At 37.8% G+C, this 21778-nt stretch overlaps 1 protein-coding gene across 1 annotated transcript in view; it reads right to left on the minus strand.

Annotated features, from left to right (window-relative positions):
* LOC134853644 (uncharacterized) overlaps positions 1–21496 on the minus strand; it is a 76040-nt gene extending 54544 nt beyond the window's left edge. Inside the window, exon 1 of the mRNA XM_063869649.1 lies at positions 21452–21496. Within this exon, the coding sequence (XP_063725719.1) occupies positions 21452–21496 (45 nt within the window). The remainder of the gene's footprint in view (positions 1–21451) is intronic.
* Between the last annotated feature and the right edge of the window lie 282 nt (positions 21497–21778).

The following is a 21778-nucleotide window of genomic DNA, read 5'->3' on the forward strand; positions in this document are numbered from 1 at the left end:
GCTTTTTCCCAGAATGGAGTGATACTCAGAGGGTTTTTCGTGTAGCCTGATGGATGCGACATGTCATACTTTTACGTATGAGAAATTATAACACCGAATCAGAACGGATTGAAAAACAATAATTCGCTTGTGAAGGTAAGTCAAAACAACAATACTGCTAAATCGTTTCATGACTAATGAGCTTTTAGCTCAGACTCTTGGTTTTCTTAACTCACACAAGGTCAAATGATCAACAGAAAAATGCTAATCACAATAAGCCTATATAAGTAATTAACATTGGTATAGTTTATCAACCCATACCGGTTGATATGTCTAAAAAGCCTTCAATTCTCATCTTCTAGTATCCACTGCAGAGTAACCAAGGTGATATTGTTTTGTATGATGCCCTTACCCAGTTGTGGATCTAGTTTTTTCTTTCGCGGGGAGGAACACTTTTCATTAAATTTTCCAAATTTTTTTTGAGCAGAGCTGGATTTGTTGCTTGGAATAAAAACTAAAACTTAACTTTGTGTAAAATTTAGTCAGAAAACCGTTTGAACCACGAAAAACATCTTTGAAAAACACAGTTGATAGAATCCAATTTTTTTGAAAAAGGGACATTTTTGCCTATTTTGATGAGAAATTTGAGGCGCGATTTTTCTTTTGATATCGAATAAGTTAAATAAAAAAAAATGGTTAGTCCGAGTGCTAGCAGTGAACAAAAACAGACTAGAGTACAAAAAAAGAGAAAATTGAGGAAAAAAATTGCAGTAACGATTTTCTGCGGGCTTTAGATAAAAAGCAGTTTTATTTTGTGACCCCACAAGCGTGACGGTAAAAAACATTTTTTCCATATTTAAAAAATCGTTGAAAGACCTAGATTGCTAATTTTAGTTACTGATTTTTTTTATTTTTTGAATGAGTAGCAGTGATTCATTGAAAAAATATTTGACTCCAGCAGAGGAAACTAAGCATAATTTGCGACCGGTGAACATTGTTTGAGTGAAAAACTTTTATCTTCAATTTTTTGGAAAAGATTCCAAAACAATCTGAAACAGTTTTGACACATTTCTACAATAACACAAATTGGAATGGATGAAAAATTGATAAATACGAGTTGAAAAGAAATTTAGTGAGTAATTTTGATGATGAAAAAAAAATGGCTTTTTAAAAAATGCCTAAAAAAACTTTTTACCAGTGAGAACAGAGAAGGTTATTAAAGTAAAAAAAAAGAATGTGTCGAAACAGTGCAGAGAGAATTCAATCAGCAGACAACCCGATCAAGCCAGTCCCATAAAAAATCTGAAAAATCTGAGCTATTAGAAGAAAGGTTTTGGATCTATCGCCAAGTTGTGCCAAGCAAAGAAAAAATAATTTCAAAGAACCAGAACAACTGACTCTAGCAGCTGATGATGAGGCTCTTTTCAGTTTTGTAAGTTGAATGTTACTGGGTGAGCAATTAAAAAGTTTTTTTGTAGCCATTAGTGGAAAGAATAGGAACTGAGACGTTTTTGTTGATTAAGTGAGAATAACAAAATATTAATTAACATCTAAGATTTCCCGGTAAGGTGAGGTTAGACTGAGAGTAAATAACGAGAAAGGCAAACTTAAATTAGTTGAGCTGAAGTATATTTTGGACATTACCGAGCAATCAAAAAGTTTGGTAATTGAAGCAAAATTAAGGAAACTAGGAGCAGAAGTTGTGTTTGGTGCAACCTTATTTGTTTGTTAGAAAAAGTGATCAATTTTTTGTCTCAGAGAAGATTGAAACAGTGGAATTGTTTGATGGCTTAACACAACTTCAAACACTCAAGTCAATCGAAGAAACATGCAGAAGGAACGAAGATAAACGATTTGAAATTGGATGATTTTGAACCTTGTGAGTTGAAAATAGAAGAAAACACAGATACTTTAGGTCTTTTTTTGAAAATTTACTTGCCGTATGTTTTTAGTTGGCCACTAAGAGAGCTCCTTTTTGACTCCAAAAAACTACCTAAGGGTATTAGCAAAGCATACTGGTTTTTTAGCGTTAAGTGTTGATCAAAACAAAGTCTCAAAAAGCTGGACTAATTTTCGAAAAAGTAGAAAAAAAATTAGGGAAGCTGGATAAAAGTTTGATTTATCTGATTAAGGCAAGATTGTAGGAAAACTCAAAGAGCAAAATTTAGAAAATTTAGTTTTGACGAATCTGAGTAATTTATTTTCGATAAAAGAGGGAAAATTACTTCCATGAAACATTAGGCGAGGGAGCAATTATGGAAAAGTACTGAAAAATTTTTTGAAGAAGCTTTAGAAGACTCTGCTTGGCAGGAAAGTAAGAAAAAAAAGAAAAAAAACATTTTCTAGAGAAAAAGGTTTTAGGATTTAGCTAGAAACAGAGGACGAAAACCCAGCAGTAGGAAATTGCAATTTGCTTTGAAATAAGGTCCAAATGATGACATTAGTAGGAACAAGGCTAGATTTGTCAAAAAGTTAAAAAACCAGACTAGTTGGGCGGTATCAGTGAAAAGCAGGTTTACTAATTAAAGAAAGACTTGAGTTTGTTGGCATATTAGGCAACTTGGATAGGATATTTAATGCGCATTTGGAAGTGGTTGTCGATAAATAGGCTTGCTTTGCCGTTAGTGAACAATCAATAAACCACGGAAAAACAAAACATTGTGCCATAAAACTACATTCCCATCAGTCCTTAATTCCGATCACTTCACTCTGTAACCAAATGCAATTGGTATCATTTCCATGCTGTCGAAATTCCCCGAGTTTAAGGCCCAAGGGGAACTTTAAAGCAATGCGCTCATTTTTATAATTGTAGATATGTCTGAGGTGAAAAATATCATTAAGTTAAAGTTATAGAGCCGAGCATCGGTTAGTTCGCACATTTTTTGTTTGCATATATTTCGATGGCCATGATTTCTTGTGCCAAGAAGAAAATTTCTTATGCAAAAAACTTTTGACGTGTTAATATGCCCATACAGTTGATCCCTGCAGCTTCATTTGGGACACGGATTGCCCTGTTTGTTCTTGTTCTTTACCACGCTTTCTAGATAAGAAAAACTAATCTTGCAGAAAAGCTATAATTTAAAATAAGTTTTAGTAAGCTCGGTTTTAAGACAATCAGGATTTGAACAAAAAAATCCTACTTTTTACATCCAGGAAAAAATGGTCTGATCATAGAAACCCTCTTAAGTTATGTTTTGACGAATTAACGTTTGTTTTTTATTGTTCAACACCCACCAAAATCAAGTGGACTAAAACAATTTGTCCATAAGCTTGCTTGGATGTACCATAGTTTTCTAACTGATACAACGCTTTAAGTTGGCTAACAAAAACCACGTCTTCGGTATTGCACTTGAAACATGTTGACAACGCCCCAGACGATGAAGGGAGTGGGCCACTCAAAACCCAATCTACTGGCACACAAAAAATCATTGGAGGTTTCCTGTCTGCATCATGAATATCAATGAGTGGGCGTATGTGGTGATAAACGTCATGACCAATTACCATTTCGATGTACGAATAACTTTACCGAACTGGTTTTATTGGTTTCAGGTATGGAAACTTTTGTTGAAGGGCCGCAACATCAACCTTTTGAGACCCAACATTAATTTCATCCTTCACGTAAGCGGTTACCAGTTGTGGATCTAGTTTTTTCTTTCGCGGGGAGGAACACTTTTCATTAAATTTTCCAAATTTTTTTTGAGCAGAGCTGGATTTGTTGCTTGGAATAAAAACTAAAACTTAACTTTGTGTAAAATTTAGTCAGAAAACCGTTTGAACCACGAAAAACATCTTTGAAAAACACAGTTGATAGAATCCATTTTTTTTGAAAAAGGGACATTTTTGCCTATTTTGATGAGAAATTTGAGGCGCGAAAATTAGGGAAGCTGGATAAAAGTTTGATTTATCTAATTAAGGCAAGATTGTAGGAAAACTCAAAGAGCAAAATTTAGAAAATTTAGTTTTGACGAATCTGAGTAATTTTTTTTCGATAAAAGAGGGAAAATTACTTCCATGAAACATTAGGCGAGGGAGCAATTATGGAAAAGTACTGAAAAATTTTTTGAAGAAGCTTTAGAAGACTCTGCTTGGCAGGAAAGTAAGAGAAAAAAAGAAAAAAAAACATTTTCTAGAGAAAAAGGTTTTAGGATTTAGCTAGAAACAGAGGACGAAAACCCAGCAGTAGGAAATTGCAATTTGCTTTGAAATAAGGTCCAAATGATGACATTAGTAGGAACAAGGCTAGATTTGTCAAAAAGTTAAAAAACCAGACTAGTTGGGCGGTATCAGTGAAAAGCAGGTTTACTAATTAAAGAAAGACTTGAGTTTGTTGGCATATTAGGCAACTTGGATAGGATATTTAATGCGCATTTGGAAGTGGTTGTCGATAAATAGGCTTGCTTTGCCGTTAGTGAACAATCAATAAACCACGGAAAAACAAAACATTGTGCCATAAAACTACATTCCCATCAGTCCTTAATTCCGATCACTTCACTCTGTAACCAAATGCAATTGGTATCATTTCCATGCTGTCGAAATTCCCCGAGTTTAAGGCCCAAGGGGAACTTTAAAGCAATGCGCTCATTTTTATAATTGTAGATATGTCTGAGGTGAAAAATATCATTAAGTTAAAGTTATAGAGCCGAGCATCGGTTAGTTCGCACATTTTTTGTTTGCATATATTTCGATGGCCATGATTTCTTGTGCCAAGAAGAAAATTTCTTATGCAAAAAACTTTTGATGTGTTAATATGCCCATACAGTTGATCCCTGCAGCTTCATTTGGGACACGGATTGCCCTGTTTGTTCTTGTTCTTTACCACGCTTTCTAGATAAGAAAAACTAATCTTGCAGAAAAGCTATAATTAAAAATAAGTTTTAGTAAGCTCGGTTTTAAGACAATCAGGATTTGAACAAAAAAATCCTACTTTTTACATCCAGGAAAAAATGGTCTGATCATAGAAACCCTCTTAAGTTATGTTTTGACGAATTAACGTTTGTTTTTTATTGTTCAACACCCACCAAAATCAAGTGGACTAAAACAATTTGTCCATAAGCTTGCTTGGATGTACCATAGTTTTCTAACTGATACAACGCTTTAAGTTGGCTAACAAAAACCACGTCTTCGGTATTGCACTTGAAACATGTTGACAACGCCCCAGACGATGAAGGGAGTGGGCCACTCAAAACCCAATCTACTGGCACACAAAAAATCATTGGAGGTTTCCTGTCTGCATCATGAATATCAATGAGTGGGCGTATGTGGTGGTAAACGTCATGACCAATTACCATTTCGATGTACGAATAACTTTACCGAACTGGTTTTATTGGTTTCAGGTATGGAAACTTTTGTTGAAGGGCCGCAACATCAACCTTTTGAGACCCAACATTAATTTCATCCTTCACGTAAGCGGTTACATTGAAGGTATAGTCTTTGTTAATTATGTCAGCGGATAGTCTGACCTCGATTAACTCAGTCGAACTTTTGTTTGTTGAGTTGAAACTATGCAGGGTCAAATCAAATTTTTTCCCTGACCAGGTCAGACGGAGGGCCAAGCTTGCGGAAAATTAGGAGTGATTGCTCGCGGAGTCACATAAAATGAGCGCGTTATTGGTTTTTGACTTAGATGATATACTTAAATCAATAAACTGGAGAAGACTTTTAACGACCTGCACAGATTCTTTGGGGTTTGATTCTTCGGTTTCCCGTATGCCCAGCGTTTCGTAATGTTTTGGTTTTTCTTGCAGTAATCTTATTCCGATTTTGTTAATAGGCTCCTACGTATTATGTTTTATTTTTGATCATCCACTATGAAAAATGGTGTTGATTTTATATTCCATTCCTCAATTTTTAGTGCAACTATTAGTCTTCCTTTCGGAATAATAAATGCCAAAGTTCTTTGCCGCGTTTTCCGGAGGCATACATTTGAATGTTGTTGATTCGTCATTTTCTGCAATTTGAGTGCTGTTTGAAGTTTAGAAAGGACATCGGGATTCCCGAGTCTTCAATGGCGAAAAATGTTTTCGTGTTTGTTTTTAGTTTAACAATATGTCCGCTTAAATTGTCGGTTTTTTCATCTAAGTTTTGTACCTCGAAGGCCTGAGATATTGCAATTACCGAAAAATCATCCGGTGGGAAATCTTCCCAGCAGTTAGTGGAATTTATTTCAGCGAAAGCTACTGGATCGTTTTCCGTCATCTCGTTGGTGCTTTCAGTTTCTTTTTGGCGTTCTTCTGTTCTATCTTCGAGATAATTAACCTTTATAGATCTAGATACTTTCGCAAAAGACCCTCAAATTGCGCATTTTGGGCAAAGTTCAACCATTGCTGGGCATGATTCTTGGTGTTTTTGGCCAAAGTGTCTGCCACACTTGCAGCATTGTTTCAGCTATGTGTTATAGGAGTTTACTTGTCCCCTTTTGTGTTCCACCTGTGGTGTTTTGTCGACCTCGAAGTCCGCCACCACCTTTTTACGTATACTAGTGATTAAATGAATCACCTCTATCTCGAGGATTTATGTAACGCACAGATTCTTGTTTCAATTTTGCTGATCTTTTGAATGGATTCGTTTTCATGGTTCGCATGTGTTCAATTCCTTTTTTCCAATGGGTTCCCTATTCGTATGCATCTTGTGGGCTTCGTGTTTCCGCGATTGTTTCTTTATTCACGTGGGCTGTAAAAATATCGTGAAAAAACTCGTCCTCTGCATCTCCTCAATTAGCGCGCAATGCTAATTCTTCGAAGTCCGCGTGAAATTGTTTCAATGTTTTGTTTTTCATCTGTTTGCTGCAAATAAAATTACCTCTTCCAAACCATTTGACTCTTTTTGTGATGACAATATCGTCTAGTGTAGTCGTTGTTGCATCGTGTAAGTTGAGTCTTGGCCTTTTCAGTTGTACTTGACATTGGCTTTATAAGTAGAAATAAGTAGCTCCTTACTTTCGCGTCAGCTTCGTCCCACGGGAAGGAGTTCCACAGTACCCCATTTTGTCTTTCCTTCTGGAATCTGTTTCCCCAATCATTTCGTTTTTGTTTTGATTTCGTACATCTCGATTTTTTTTGAGCTTCATCATCGACGGATATTTCAAGTTCGTGTATGGGTTCTGATGGCTCAACCGAAGGAGGTTTTGCTTGCAATTTGTTTCTTACCTCTATTTCAACTTTTGTTAATACCGCCAATTCTAGTATGGCTGCCCATTCGGACCACTCCAACGGTTATTCTGCCGAAGCTTTTTCCCAGAATGGAGTGATACTCAGAGGGTTTTTCGTGTAGCCTGATGGATGCGACATGTCATACTTTTACGTATGAGAAGTTATAACACCGAATCAGAACGGATTGAAAAACAATAATTCGCTTGTGAAGGTAAGTCAAAACAACAATACTGCTAAATCGTTTCATGACTAAGGAGCTTTTAGCTCAGACTCTTGGTTTTCTTAACTCACACAAGGTCAAATGATCAACAGAAAAATGCTAATCACAATAAGCCTATATAAGTAATTAACATTGGTATAGTTTATCAACCCATACCGGTTGATATGTCTAAAAAGCCTTCAATTCTCACCTTCTAGTATCCACTGCAGAGTAACCAAGGTGATATTGTTTTGTATGATGCCCTTACCCAGTTGTGGATCTAGTTTTTTCTTTCGCGGGGAGGAACACTTTTCATTAAATTTTCCAAATTTTTTTTGAGCAGAGCTGGATTTGTTGCTTGGAATAAAAACTAAAACTTAACTTTGTGTAAAACTTAGTCAGAAAACCGTTTGAACCACGAAAAACATCTTTGAAAAACACAGTTGATAGAATCCAATTTTTTTGAAAAAGGGACATTTTTGCCTATTTTGATGAGAAATTTGAGGCGCGATTTTTCTTTTGATATCGAATAAGTTAAATAAAAAAAAAGGTTAGTCCGAGTGCTAGCAGTGAACAAAAACAGACTAGAGTACAAAAAGAAAAAGAGAAAATTGAGGAAAAAAATTGCAGTAACGATTTTCTGCGGGCTTTAGATAAAAAGCAGTTTTATTTTGTGACCCCACAAGCGTGACGGTAAAAAACATTTTTTCCATATTTAAAAAATCGTTGAAAGACCTAGATTGCTAATTTTAGTTACTGATTTTTTTTATTTTTTGAATGAGTAGCAGTGATTCATTGAAAAAATATTTGACTCCAGCAGAGGAAACCAAGCATAATTTGCGACCGGTGAACATTGTTTGAGTGAAAAACTTTTATCTTCAATTTTTTGGAAAAGATTCCAAAACAATCTGAAACAGTTTTGACACATTTCTACAATAACACAAATTGGAATGGATGAAAAATTGATAAATACGAGTTGAAAAGAAATTTAGTGAGTAATTTTGATGATGAAAAAAAAATGGCTTTTTAAAAAATGCCTAAAAAAACTTTTTACCAGTGAGAACAGAGAAGGTTATTAAAGTAAAAAAAAAGAATGTGTCGAAACAGTGCAGAGAGAATTCAATCAGCAGACAACCCGATCAAGCCAGTCCCATAAAAAATCTGAAAAATCTGAGCTATTAGAAGAAAGGTTTTGGATCTATCGCCAAGTTGTGCCAAGCAAAGAAAAAATAATTTCAAAGAACCAGAACAACTGACTCTAGCAGCTGATGATGAGGCTCTTTTCAGTTTTGTAAGTTGAATGTTACTGGGTGAGCAATTAAAAAGTTTTTTTTGTAGCCATTAGTGGAAAGAATAGGAACTGAGACGTTTTTGTTGATTAAGTGAGAATAACAAAATATTAATTAACATCTAAGATTTCCCGGTAAGGTGAGGTTAGACTGAGAGTAAATAACGAGAAAGGCAAACTTAAATTAGTTGAGCTGAAGTATACTTTGGACATTACCGAGCAATCAAAAAGTTTGGTAATTGAAGCAAAATTAAGGAAACTAGGAGCAGAAGTTGTGTTTGGTGCAACCTTATTTGTTTGTTAGAAAAAGTGATCAATTTTTTGTCTCAGAGAAGATTGAAACAGTGGAATTGTTTGATGGCTTAACACAACTTCAAACACTCAAGTCAATCGAAGAAACATGCAGAAGGAACGAAGATAAACGATTTGAAATTGGATGATTTTGAACCTTGTGAGTTGAAAATAGAAGAAAACACAGATACTTTAGGTCTTTTTTTGAAAATTTACTTGCCGTATGTATTTAGTTGGCCACTAAGAGAGCTCCTTTTTGACTCCAAAAAACTACCTAAGGGTATTAGCAAAGCATACTGGTTTTTTAGCGTTAAGTGTTGATCAAAACAAAGTCTCAAAAAGCTGGACTAATTTTCGAAAAAGTAGAAAAAAAATTAGGGAAGCTGGATAAAAGTTTGATTTATCTGATTAAGGCAAGATTGTAGGAAAACTCAAAGAGCAAAATTTAGAAAATTTAGTTTTGACGAATCTGAGCAATTTATTTTCGATAAAAGAGGGAAAATTACTTCCATGAAACATTAGGCGAGGGAGCAATTATGGAAAAGTACTGAAAAATTTATTGAAGAAGCTTTAGAAGACTCTGCTTGGCAGGAAAGTAAGAAAAAAAAAGAAAAAAAAACATTTTCTAGAGAAAAAGGTTTTAGGATTTAGCTAGAAACAGAGGACGAAAACCCAGCAGTAGGAAATTGCAATTTGCTTTGAAATAAGGTCCAAATGATGACATTAGTAGGAACAAGGCTAGATTTGTCAAAAAGTTAAAAAACCAGACTAGTTGGGCGGTATCAGTGAAAAGCAGGTTTACTAATTAAAGAAAGACTTGAGTTTATTGGCATATTAGGCAACTTGGATAGGATATTTAATGCGCATTTGGAAGTGGTTGTCGATAAATAGGCTTGCTTTGCCGTTAGTGAACAATCAATAAACCACGGAAAAACAAAACATTGTGCCATAAAAATACATTCCCATCAGTCCCTTAATTCCGATCACTTCACTCTGTAACCAAATGCAATTCGTATCATTTCCATGCTGTCGAAATTCCCCGAGTTTACGGCCCAAGGGGAACTTTAAAGCAATGCGCTCTTTTTTAAAATTGTAGACATGTCTGAGGTGAAAAATATAATTAAGTTAAAATTATAGAGCCGAGCATCGGTTAGTTCGCTGATTCTTTGATTGCACATCTTTCGATGGCCATGCTTACTTGTGCCAAGAAGAAAAATTTTTATGCAGAAAACATTTGACGTGCTAATATGCCCATACAGTTGATCCCTGCAGCTTCGTTTGGGTCACGGATTGCCCAGTTTGTTCTTGTTATTTAACACGCCTTCTAGATAAGAAAAACTAATCTTGCAGAAAAGCTATAATTTGAATCGCGGGAAAGCTGTTAGCGTTTTCAAGTTTTGTTAGCTCGGTTTTAAGATAGTCAGGATTTGAACAGAAGTTTCCTACTTTTTACATCCAGGAAAAAATGGTCTGATCATAGAAACCCTCTTGTGTTATGTTTTGATGAATTTACGTTTTTTTTTGTTTAACACCCACCAAAATCAAGTGGACTAAAAAAATTTGTCCATAAGCTTGCTTGGATGTACCATAGTTTTCTAACTCATACAACGCTTTAAGTTTGCTAACAAAATCCACGTCTTCGGTATTGCACTTGAAACATGTTGACAACGCTCCAGACGATGAAGGGAGTGGGCCACTCAAAACCCAATCTACCGGCAGACGAAAAGCCATTGGAGTGGAGTTTTCCTGTCTGAATCATAAATTTATCAATGAATGGGCGTATGTGGTGATAAACGTCATGACCAATTACCATTTCGATGTACAAATAACTTTAACGAACTGGTTTTATTGGTTTCACGTACGGAAACTTTTCTTGAAGGGCCGCAACATCAACCTTTTGAACCCAACATTAATTTCATCCTTCACGTAAGCGGTTACATTGTAGGTATAGTCTTTGTTATTTATGTCAGCGGATATTCTGACCTCGATTAACTCAGTCGAAATTTTGTTTGTTGAGTTGAAACTATGCAGGGTCAAATCACATTTTTTCCATGACCAGGTCAGACGGAGGGTCAAGCTTGCGAAAAATTAGGAGTGATTGCTCGAGGAATCACATAAAATGAGCGCGTTATTGGTTTTCGACTTTGATGATATACTTCAATCAATAAACTGGAGAAGATTTTTAACGACCTGCACGGATGCGGAACAAGACGAAGCTGATTTTTGCGCCGGAGTTTTTTCGGTAGAAGACTTGTTTTCTTCCTTTCGAGGAGAAAAATGCGGTCTGCACCATGCAAAAGGACATTGTGCGTACTTTCGCTTTCAGATGTAGTGCATTCCCTAGCCTTAGGGCAATTACAGAAAGTGTGGTCCGCTTGGTGACAGGAGAAACAGATTTTCTTCTCTCCGCGAAACTTTGCTTTTTGGGTAGGGATTTTTTCCTTAAAGACCATGCATACCCATGACGGATGTTTACCAGCGCAAAGCGGGCAGGGAGGATATTCAACCTTGTTCATTGAGCACTGGATGCAAAAACTCGGGTGATAGTTTTTGTCTTGACGAGCTCCTCGGCTTTTGATTTACCTTGGAAAAGTTTCATGCGCTCATGCGTTTTGGCTTTTGTTTCAACCACTCGTTGAAATCAGGGAGACTAGGGCAAAATCAATTGCGCTTGACCGCTTACGATAGCCAAGACTCCTTCATATCAGGATGCAAAATTTATAAAGCTTGATTCAAGATGGCCGTTTCTTTTCGGATCGTCCTCATATGACAACAATCGAAACTCACCAAAAAGACTTCAATTAACACAAGCAGAATTCAAAATGCCCTCAGAATTTTCCATTATTGGTGGAACGCTGTTAAATTTTTCGTGGTGGGCGCTCACGATGGTTTGAGGTTGTCCAAATTTTGTTCAAGGACCCTTTGCGAATCAACCTCAGTCCGAAACTGACTTTTCTATTCATGCCATTCCAACGGATTAGTATCAAACTTGAAAGCTTGCGTTCGGGTAAGGGAACTTTCCAGTTCGATGCCAAGACTTCGGCGAAGTATCGAACGGATTTCGATTGCGATGGCGGTTTGACATCATTCGGGACAGGTTGCGAGCGCATTTGAGCGGCTGATGAACGGACGAGCAGGGGAATATCCGACGCAAGGGAATATCCGAGGGTACTTGCTCGTTTGCCGGAGTGAAATAGTAAACTGCTCAACGGCAGTTTGGAGGGGCAGCGGATGTTACTGCCTCACTTACGAGCGTTGACTCATTCAAAATTAAACGGTTGCAACTTGCAGGGGTCGGTGTTGCAGTTGCAGGGAACCACGATGCGGGGTTCGGGTTAGAGAACTGACTGAAGTGGTGGAGATGACCTACAATTGTTACTGCCGAAACAACTGCTGTATGAGGAAGTAAATTTATATACAAAAATGATGGAAATATGTAGGATATGAAAGACAAGTAAGGTCCGTTTTATCGCTTCCGAGGGAAGTAGTTGCAGGCTCAACATACTTTGGTTTCAAATACATACTTTGGTTTCAACATACTTGGATTTCAAATCAAACATTACAGGCTCAGCATTAATCAACTGTTTTGCAATAAAAACAACTGTAGTTGTGTTACATCGTGATTTAATTTCGACCCATAATTGCCGATTTTTTTGCTAGTGCGAGTACAAGTAAGAGATTTAGGAATCATGGAAGGTACTTCAGCTCCATGCATCATCGTAGAAAAAAAAGCATAATTGGGCATTACACACAGTAACGACAAACACCGGAGAGTTATAGGAAAACTTAGTTAATCCAGAAGTGTATGCAGTCTTTTTGGTTACGGTCACTACTGGATTCAATTTCAGCGCATTTTCCACCCAAGTTTCTGTGGGTTTATCTGCTGTTTCCATGTGGGAGCTGACCGAGCTAACAAACAAGACTACATAGCTGGAGTCTTCCCCCAATTCAGCTTCAGCTGTTTTGGTTTCAACACACTTTTTCTATCCTACTTGTGGATTTTTACTTCTTCCAACATGTGCTTGGTTGCTAGTTAGCGCATTGACGCTTCATTTGACTCTCGATCTCTTCTGTTCTTAACTAAGCCAACAAAAACTCTTTCTTATGTTGACTGGAAGTCATTGAGACTGTTTTACTCTGACCTCAGATCCTAGACCGATGTGAACTTTGGCATTGTTTGAACCTTTCGAGGGACCTACTTCCCTAGAACGGGATAAAACGGACCTTACATGTTTTTCAGATCCTACATAGTTCCTAGCTTTCTGAATTAGCTCATCATGTCTTTTTGTCAACAGGTCAAGCCACTGTTCCTATTCCTCTTAAAACTTATCTCTATTAGTAGATTTTTCCGCCATTTGACATTCTGATGTATTTCTCAATAATAATCTTTCGGTTTTCGATCTATATGGCTTCTTGAATGTATTCATCAACATTGAGGAGCTCAATTTCCAAATTGCGCCGTGATTCGAGAAGCTTTTGTAGTTTCTGGCCTGATTCTGATTCCTTGTTCCAAACTGTTACGATGTGCTGTTACGTTTAAAGAGAAGGATGTGACAAACCTTAATTCAGTACAAAAATAAACGAAATGACAATGAAGACTTGTAACATAACTGCATCCATTTCTACAACCTTTACATCGCCAAACTTCTGAGCTAAAGACCTATATGCCTCGAATAGGTGCTCCTGCAATGTGACTATAACCCTTGCCTTATTGTTAGGGTGCACATTTTTGGTCCAGAGTTTTCAGAAAAATTGAAGGACTTGTTTCTTAAGTGAAAATTTTTTATCGAAAAAAGTGTCTAGTACATGTTACCGTGTTTTTCCATAGTTAATCCATGAAAAACTTTAAAGTGCATCAAACCCAATCTACCGGCAGACGAAAAGCCATTGGAGTGGAGTTTTCCTGTCTGCATCATGAATATCAATGAATGGGCGTATGTGGTGATAAACGTCATGACCAATTACCATTTCGATGTACGAACAGATTTACCGAACTGGTTTTATTGGTTTCACGTATGGAAACTTTTCTTGAATGGCTGCAACATCAACCTTTTGAGACCCAACATTAATTTCATCCTTCACGTAAGCGGTTACATTGAAGGTATAGTCTTTGTTATTTATGTCAGCGGGTAGTCTGACCTCGATTAACTCAGTCGAAGTTTTGTTTGTTGATTTGAAACTATGCAGGGTCAAATCAAATTTTTTCCCTGTCCTTGCGAAAAATTAGGAGTGATTGCTCGAGGAATCACATAAAATGAGCGCGTTATTGGTTTTCGACTTAGATGATATACTTCAATCAATAAACTGGAGAAGATTTTTAACGACCTGCACTGATGCGGAACAAGAAGAAGCTGATTTTTGCGCCGGAGTTTTTTCGGTAGAAGACTTGTTTTCTTCCTTTCGAGGAAAAAAATGCCGTCTGCACCATGCAAAAGGACATTGTGCGTACTTTCGTTTTCAGATGTAGTGCATTCCCTAGCCTTAGGGCAATTACAGAAAGTGTGGTCCGCTTGGAGACAGGAGAAACAGATTTTCTTCTCTCCGCAAAACTTTGCTTTTTGGGTAAGGCTTTTTTCCTTAAAGACCATGCATACCCATGACGGATGTTTACCAGCGCACAGCGGGCAGGGAGGATATTCAACCTTGTTCATTGAGCACTGGATGCAAAAACTCGGTTGGTAGTTTTTGTCTTGACGAGCTCCTCGGCTTTTGATTTACCTTGGAAAAGTTTCATACGCTCATGCGTTTCGGCTTTTGTTTCAACCACTCGTTGAAATCAGGGAGACTAGGGCAAAATCAATTGCGCTTGACCGCTTAGGATAGCCAAGTCTCCTTCATATCAGGATGCAAATTTTATAAAGCTTGATTCAAGATGGCCGTTTCTTTTCACATCGTCCTCATATGACAACGATCGAAACACACCATAAAGACTTCAATTAACACAAGCAGAATTCAAAATGCCCTCAGAATTTTCCATTATTGGTGGAACGCTGTTAAATTTTTCGTGGTGGGCGCTCACGATGGTTTGAGGTTGTCCAAATTTTGTTCAAGGACCCTTTGCGAATCAACCTCAGTCCGAAACTGACTTTTCCATTCATGCCATTCCAACGGATTAGTATCAAACTTGAAAGCTCCAGTTCGGGTAAGGGAACCTTCCTGTTCGATGCCAAGACTTCGGCGAAGTATCGAACGGATATCGATTGCGATATCGGTTTGACATCATTCGGGACAGGTTGCGAGCGGTTTTGAGCGGCTGATGAACGGACGAGCAGGGGAATATCCGACGCAATCGGTGATTGCAAGGGTACTTGCTCGTTTGCCGGAGTGAAATAGTAAACTGCTCAACGGCTGTTGTACGGTGTTTGGAGGGGCAGCGGATGTTACTGCCTCACTTACGTGCGTTGACTCATTCAAAACTAAAGGGTTGCAACTTGCAGGGGTCGGTGTTGCAGTTGCAGGGAACCACGATGCGGGGTTCGGGTTAGAGAACTGACTGAATTGTTGGAGATGACCTACAATTGTTACTGCCGAAACAACTGCAGTATGAGGAAGTAAATTTATATTCAAAAATGATGGAGATAATTAGGATATGAAAGACAAGTAAGGTCCGTTTTATCAATTCCGAGGGAAGTAGTTGCAGGCTCAACATACTTTGGTTTCAAATACATACTTTGGTTTCAACATCTTTGGATTTCAAATCAAAAAATACAGGCTCAGCATTAATCAACTGTTTTGCAATAAAAACAGCTGTAGTTGTGTTACATCGTGATTTAATTTCGACCCATAATTGCCGATTTTTTTGCTAGTGCGAGTACAAGTAAGAGATTTAGGAATCATGGAAGGTACTTCAGCCCCATGCATCATCGTAGAAAAAAAGCATAATTGGGTATTACACACAGTAACGACATCCATCGGGGCGTTATAGGAAAACTTAGTTAATCCAGAAGTGTATGCAGTCTTTTTGGTTACGGTCACTACTGGATTCAATTTCAGCGCATTTTCCACCCAAATTTCTGTGGGTTTATCTGCTGTTTCCACGTGGGAGCTGACCGAGCTAACAAACAAGACTACATAGCTGGAGTCTTCCCCCAATTCAGCTTCAGCTGTTTTGGTTTCAACACACTCTTTCTATCCTACTTGTGGATTTGTACTTCTTCCAACCTGTGCTTGGTTGCTAGTTAGCGCATTGACGCTTCATTTGACTCTCGATCTCTTCTGTTCTAAACTAAGCCAACAAAAAATTCTTTCTTATGTTGACTGGAAGTCATTGAGACTGTTTTACTCTGACCTGAGATCCTAGACCGATGTGAACTTTGGCATTGTTTGAACCTTTCGAGGGACCTACTTCCCTAGAACGGGATAAAACGGACCTGACATGTTTTTCAGATCCTACATAGTTCCTAGCTTTCTGAATTAGCTCATCATGTCTTTTTGTCAACAGGTCAAGCCAGTGCTCCTATTCCTCTTAAAATTTATCTCTGTTAGTAGATTTTTCCGCCATTTGACATTCTGATGTATTTCTCAATAATAATCTTTCGTTTTTTGATCTATATGGCTTCTTGAATGTATTTATCAGCCTTGAGGAGCTCAATTTTCAAATTGCGCCGTGATTCGAGAAGCTTTTGTAGTTTCTGGCCTGATTCTGATTCCTTGAGCCAAACTGTTACGATGTGCTGTTACGTTTAAAGAAAGGGACGTGACAAACCTTAATTCAGTACAAAAATAAACGAAACGACAATGAAGACTTGTAACATAACTGCATCCATTTCTACAACCTTTACATCGCCAAACTACTGAGCTAAAGACCTATATGCCTCAAATAGGTGCTCCTGCAATGTGACTAAGATGAGAGTGCAATGCTTAAAGAGCACCCGTTGCTTCTTGTTCAACTTATTTTTCCTCTTAGTGTTAGCAACACATACTTTGTGGTTTTTGCCGTATCTGCGAATGATTCGGAAAGGTTTGATTTCTAATTTATCGTACTGGTGTAACGCCAAGTACTGTTTGCACAAACTCTTATCCTTGTTTTATGACGTCAAGCCAAACCACGATGGTCGATTGTTGGTATAAAAAGGACTCAAAGTTGAACAATTTTACGGATTGAAACTTAGACCGGATGTGGCTAAAAATTTATCATCAAATTCATTGCGGAGTGACGCGGGTAGTTTTTCCAGATGGTGATGCAACGAAAGAGCTTGCACCGAAAATGAAAATCATTGTTGGTTTTATACCCAAAAACGGATGCGGCAGATTTTTTGACTTTAGAAAAGTTTTCGGATAGATTTAGTGGTTGTTGTATAAATTAAGTCGAAGCTCTTTCAATCACTCCGAGTAAACCTGAGGTCCCCGGAGCTTAGGCTTTCTTATACGACTGGGGTTTTTTGAGTTGATATAACTTAGATTGAAACTTTCAAGCGTTCCGGTCCAGAGCGTTACGTTTTGTTCAAAAATCCATTTCTGAATTTATTTTCAGTTTTGTACAGTTTTTATAGAAGGAAGTTTACCAGGTTGAAACAAATTAAAAATTGGGTCCATTTATTCACAAAAACTATAACCCTTGCCTTATTGTTAGGGTGCACATTTTTGGTCCAGAGTTTTCAGAAAAATTGAAGGACTTGTTTCTTAAGTGAAAAATTTTTATCGAAAAAAGTGTCTAGTACATGTTACCGTGTTTTTCCATAGTTAATCCATGAAAAGCTTTAAAGTGCATCAAAGACTTTCTGAAATGGATTGCAAAACTGACTATTGCAAAAATTTAAGCGTCAAACTATGGTTTAGGTCCGTCTTACAGCGTTCGTTCGCTGCTTTACTCAGCTGTGATCACTGCTGTAACATCCAGAGTAGTCACAAATAGTTGCCCCGAGCACCCAAGGTTAGTCGCAAAACTCACAGGTGGTGCCCCACAAGTAGTCGCCCCGAGACACACTGGGTAATTGCACCGAGACAAACACAGGATCCAGGTTAGTCGTCCGACACAAACAGGGTAGCTGTTCCAACACACTGGGTAGTTGCGCCGAGACGCACAAAAAAACAAGCTCAAAAAGGCCTCCGATGGGTATGATTGAAGCTAGCGACCTGCCCCTTCCGGCTACTGGCTACTGTACCGCTACACAGAGCAATCGGCGAGACACTGTCCTCCTACTGTAGAGGCCTTGTCCGACACTAGCCCTGTCCGGCTGATGTAGAGCCACTGTCCGACTCTTGCTGTGTCATTGCCTTGCCCTGTCTCGCTACTGTATTCAGTGATACACTGGCTCCCGGGACTCCGCAACAAAAAATGCTAACTCAAACTACACTGCGATCAAAACTATAACTCATCAGGGATTAAATTCGAATATTTTTCTACATTCCATATGCTTTTTATGACAAAAAAGCTATATTCAGCACCGAAGTGTTGAGCGTCTCAGTGTGTTCAAGCTTTGGCAAATCACGGTTTTGATAGACGAAAACTTGTCAATCATGGTCGGCCAATGCCGTTTTATGAACTAGTTTAAATAGCTTAACAAACAGAAAAGGTTTTTCTGGGGGGCTCGAACCCGATTACTGAACGAAAATTTATGCCCCTTCAAGTTCGGCGCATATTTGAGTTTTAGAAAGGAAATGACCTAGGCTTGATTCGAACTTAGGCCGAACCCGCCGGAACGCACTGTGTATACGTCTATGTAGTCACTGTTTCACTACGAAGCCGACTGTGCTTTCTGTGCATTGTAAAACGGATTCCGCAACGGCGAAAATCAGATTTTTCAAGGAATCCGCAACTTTGCTAGTTTTTAATCTTCTTTGCTGTTTCGGATTCCAGAAACAAAGACTTATAACATTGTACCGCTGCAAAAATAAGCGAATTTGCGGAATCCGCAACTGTAATTCAGGAATCCAGAACAATTTGTGGATTCCACAAACAAATAAGAGGACATGTGTAGAGTAATTGAGATGACGCGGAATCCTCAATTGTAAGCGGAATCCACAATTTGTAAGTGAACTTCGCAAACTGTAATTGGAATCCCTATTTTGTTTGCGGATTTCACTTAAATTTGCGGATTCCACTTACTTCTTGCGGAATCCGCTTACAGTTGCGAAATCCAGAACAACTAGCTATATTTGCTTGTTGCGGAATCCGCAACAAAACAAATGTACCGACAAAATCTAAGTTACAGATATTTGTACGCGAAGTCCCCGAAACTTTTGTAAGGGGAACCCACTTACTTTTCATCCACTTACAAAAATGTGCGCCTATCCAGTGCACTGTTTGGCCTCGTATTAATGCAACTATAGTTCAAACTTATTTTTTCCTCACATTTTCTCAGCATCAGCGTGACACTTACCTGACAATTTTTTTGCATAAAAGTTCCTATGAAAAAAGTGACCGTGATGAAAAAAGTGGCAGTGATTTGGGTTATTTACAAATAGCGTGACAGTTACCTGACAATTTTTTTTTTGCATAGATGTTCCTATGAAAAAAAGTGGCCGTGATTCGAGGTATTCATAAATAGCGTGACAGTTACATGGCTTTTTTACATTTATGTTCCGATGAAAAAAACCAGAGATATTGAGCAAATATTCGGTCTAAACAACAAATATATAAAAAAAAATTCAGTTTAATTTTCAGTTTTGATCAGAATTTGAGATTTATCAGCTTTTGAATATAACTAAATAAGACCATATTTTGTCAGAAAGTTTTCCACCTAAAATTTTTTTCTCAGACTATCCGACGGCCAATAAATTGTTAATTTTAGCAGGTATTCGAACTAAGTAACATATGAACTCTTAAGTTTGATTTAAAAATACTATTTTGGCACAGTCTTTTTTAGTTAAGTTTAGAAAAGACTTTTTATGCTGGTTATACAAAAACATTGTTAGCCTTATTTTCATTCAGATGGTTCTGGCTATTACTGTAATTATCGTAAACTTGTACTGTTTGGCGAGCTACATATTTGTGGACAAACTGAGAGAGCGGGACTTCTATTTGCTCTTTTTGCAGACTTTGATAGATCTGATATCCATGTCGACCTCACTGATGTATACACTCATTGCTTATTTCTGGTGGTACCACGAAGTGTGCTCCAACTCCACATATGATGAGGAGGAGTACGTATATACAAACTGAATTTATAAACATAAATCATATAAGTGTATGTTTTTTTAAGTTTTCAAAATGTTGCTTCTTGTGGTCTAAGAATATGATAACAACCTGCAGCCAAATCATTCCAGCTTGTCATCCTCTACAAACAAATTCTGACCGAGATCAGCTGAATCTTTTTCGAAATAGGAAAAGTGGAGAAACCAAAACTTCGGATGTTATGGAAAGTTTCAGATGGGGGAGCTTCTTACAAGTTACCCATTTGAGAACCGTTATTCCCCCTCTCAGAGCACACCAAACATCATATTAGACCTAACTCAGTAACATTTTTATGCAATTAGATAATTCTTGTTAGAAAAAATTGATGACAACTGGGCTAGTTCATTGTTATTAGGGGTGCACCGATTTTAAGGAAAAAAACTTTTCTTGCCAAGATTTACCCCGTTCGATTTCTAAATTTTTCTAGTAAAATCAAAAAAATTCAAGCGTTTTTTGCTGAATAGTTTTAACGAATGTGTGCAATTCAAGTTATTGTTCATGAATTGTATTAAAAAAGTTTTAATTTTCGCCGAATATTTTTGAAAAAGACGGATTAAAAATACTGTAAAAAGATAAACTAATTATCCATTAATTCACCAATATTTCGTTTTGTTGGGTACGGTAATGTTCTTGGCTTTATCTATCTGAATGTGATTTTGACAAAGCCAGCAACTTTGATCATGCGATCTTGATAAAGCTGCGGATAGTAAAAACCTGTCAGCAACAAATGCAGCTTAAGATATAATTTAACGTTAAAAATCGAAGCTGATAAAAATTTTCCACGGTTTTTTCAGCAAAAACCTTTCATAATGTTTCAAAGAAAAAATTCGCTGTTGTTTCGGCTGATTTCCTTCAGCCATCAGGCTATACGAAAAAATCCACTTCGTATCAACCTGATCTGGGAGAGAGCGTAGGCAGAACCGCAACTAGAATAGTCAAAATGGTCTGCAATACTAAAAATGACAGTATTTGCAAAGGACAAAATAGAAATCAGCAACCTCCTGAGAACAAAACCAGCATTAGTCGAATCAACAGAGCCTATATACGAAATTCAGATCTCGGGTGAAGCAGAAGCCGCAAAAAAGACGAGGTGTACGAAATCAAGAAAAAAGAGTCAGTTGGAAAAACCGAGTTCAGAAGGCACGAGAGAAGGGCGTACTTAGTAATTCTTTCCCGTGTGATGAAGCGGAAGCCAAAGTACGGAGCTGTCTGTTTCTCTGCCTAGGTGTGGACGGCCAACGTCAAGAACAACAAAATGACCAAGTCTCGATTTACAAGCTGCAACGAAGAAAGAACTTATGACAATCCTAGAAGATAAATTGTCAAAATCCGAATTATCGTCTTCGAGAGGTACAATTTTCTTTACAGGAAACAAAAGAAGAACGAATCGCTTGAACAATTCCACGCAGATTTGGTGAAACTCGCCTCACGGGCAGACTATGGTGACAGAGAAGACGAGAGTGGTTCAGAGACATCTTTGCAGCTCACTTGAAGGACGGCAAAATAGCGGAGGAGCTATTAGCTAAGACACGAAGCCCATAAGATGCATAAGAAAAGGCAACCCGCCGGGAAAAAGGGTTCGAACAGGGCCGAGTTTTGAAAACAAATCCATTCGGAACAACAACAACAACACTGAAAGTAGAACCAATGAGTTAGATCAATTCTCGAGGTAGAGCTGGACAAATCAACCACCAAAACTTGCAAAGAGGACGAAGTGGATTTCGAGGACGACAAAACACCGTACGTCGAACGAATGA

Source organism: Symsagittifera roscoffensis, chromosome 8, assembly GCF_963678635.1.
Source record: "Symsagittifera roscoffensis chromosome 8, txSymRosc1.1, whole genome shotgun sequence".
NCBI lineage: Eukaryota > Metazoa > Xenacoelomorpha > Acoela > Convolutidae > Symsagittifera > Symsagittifera roscoffensis.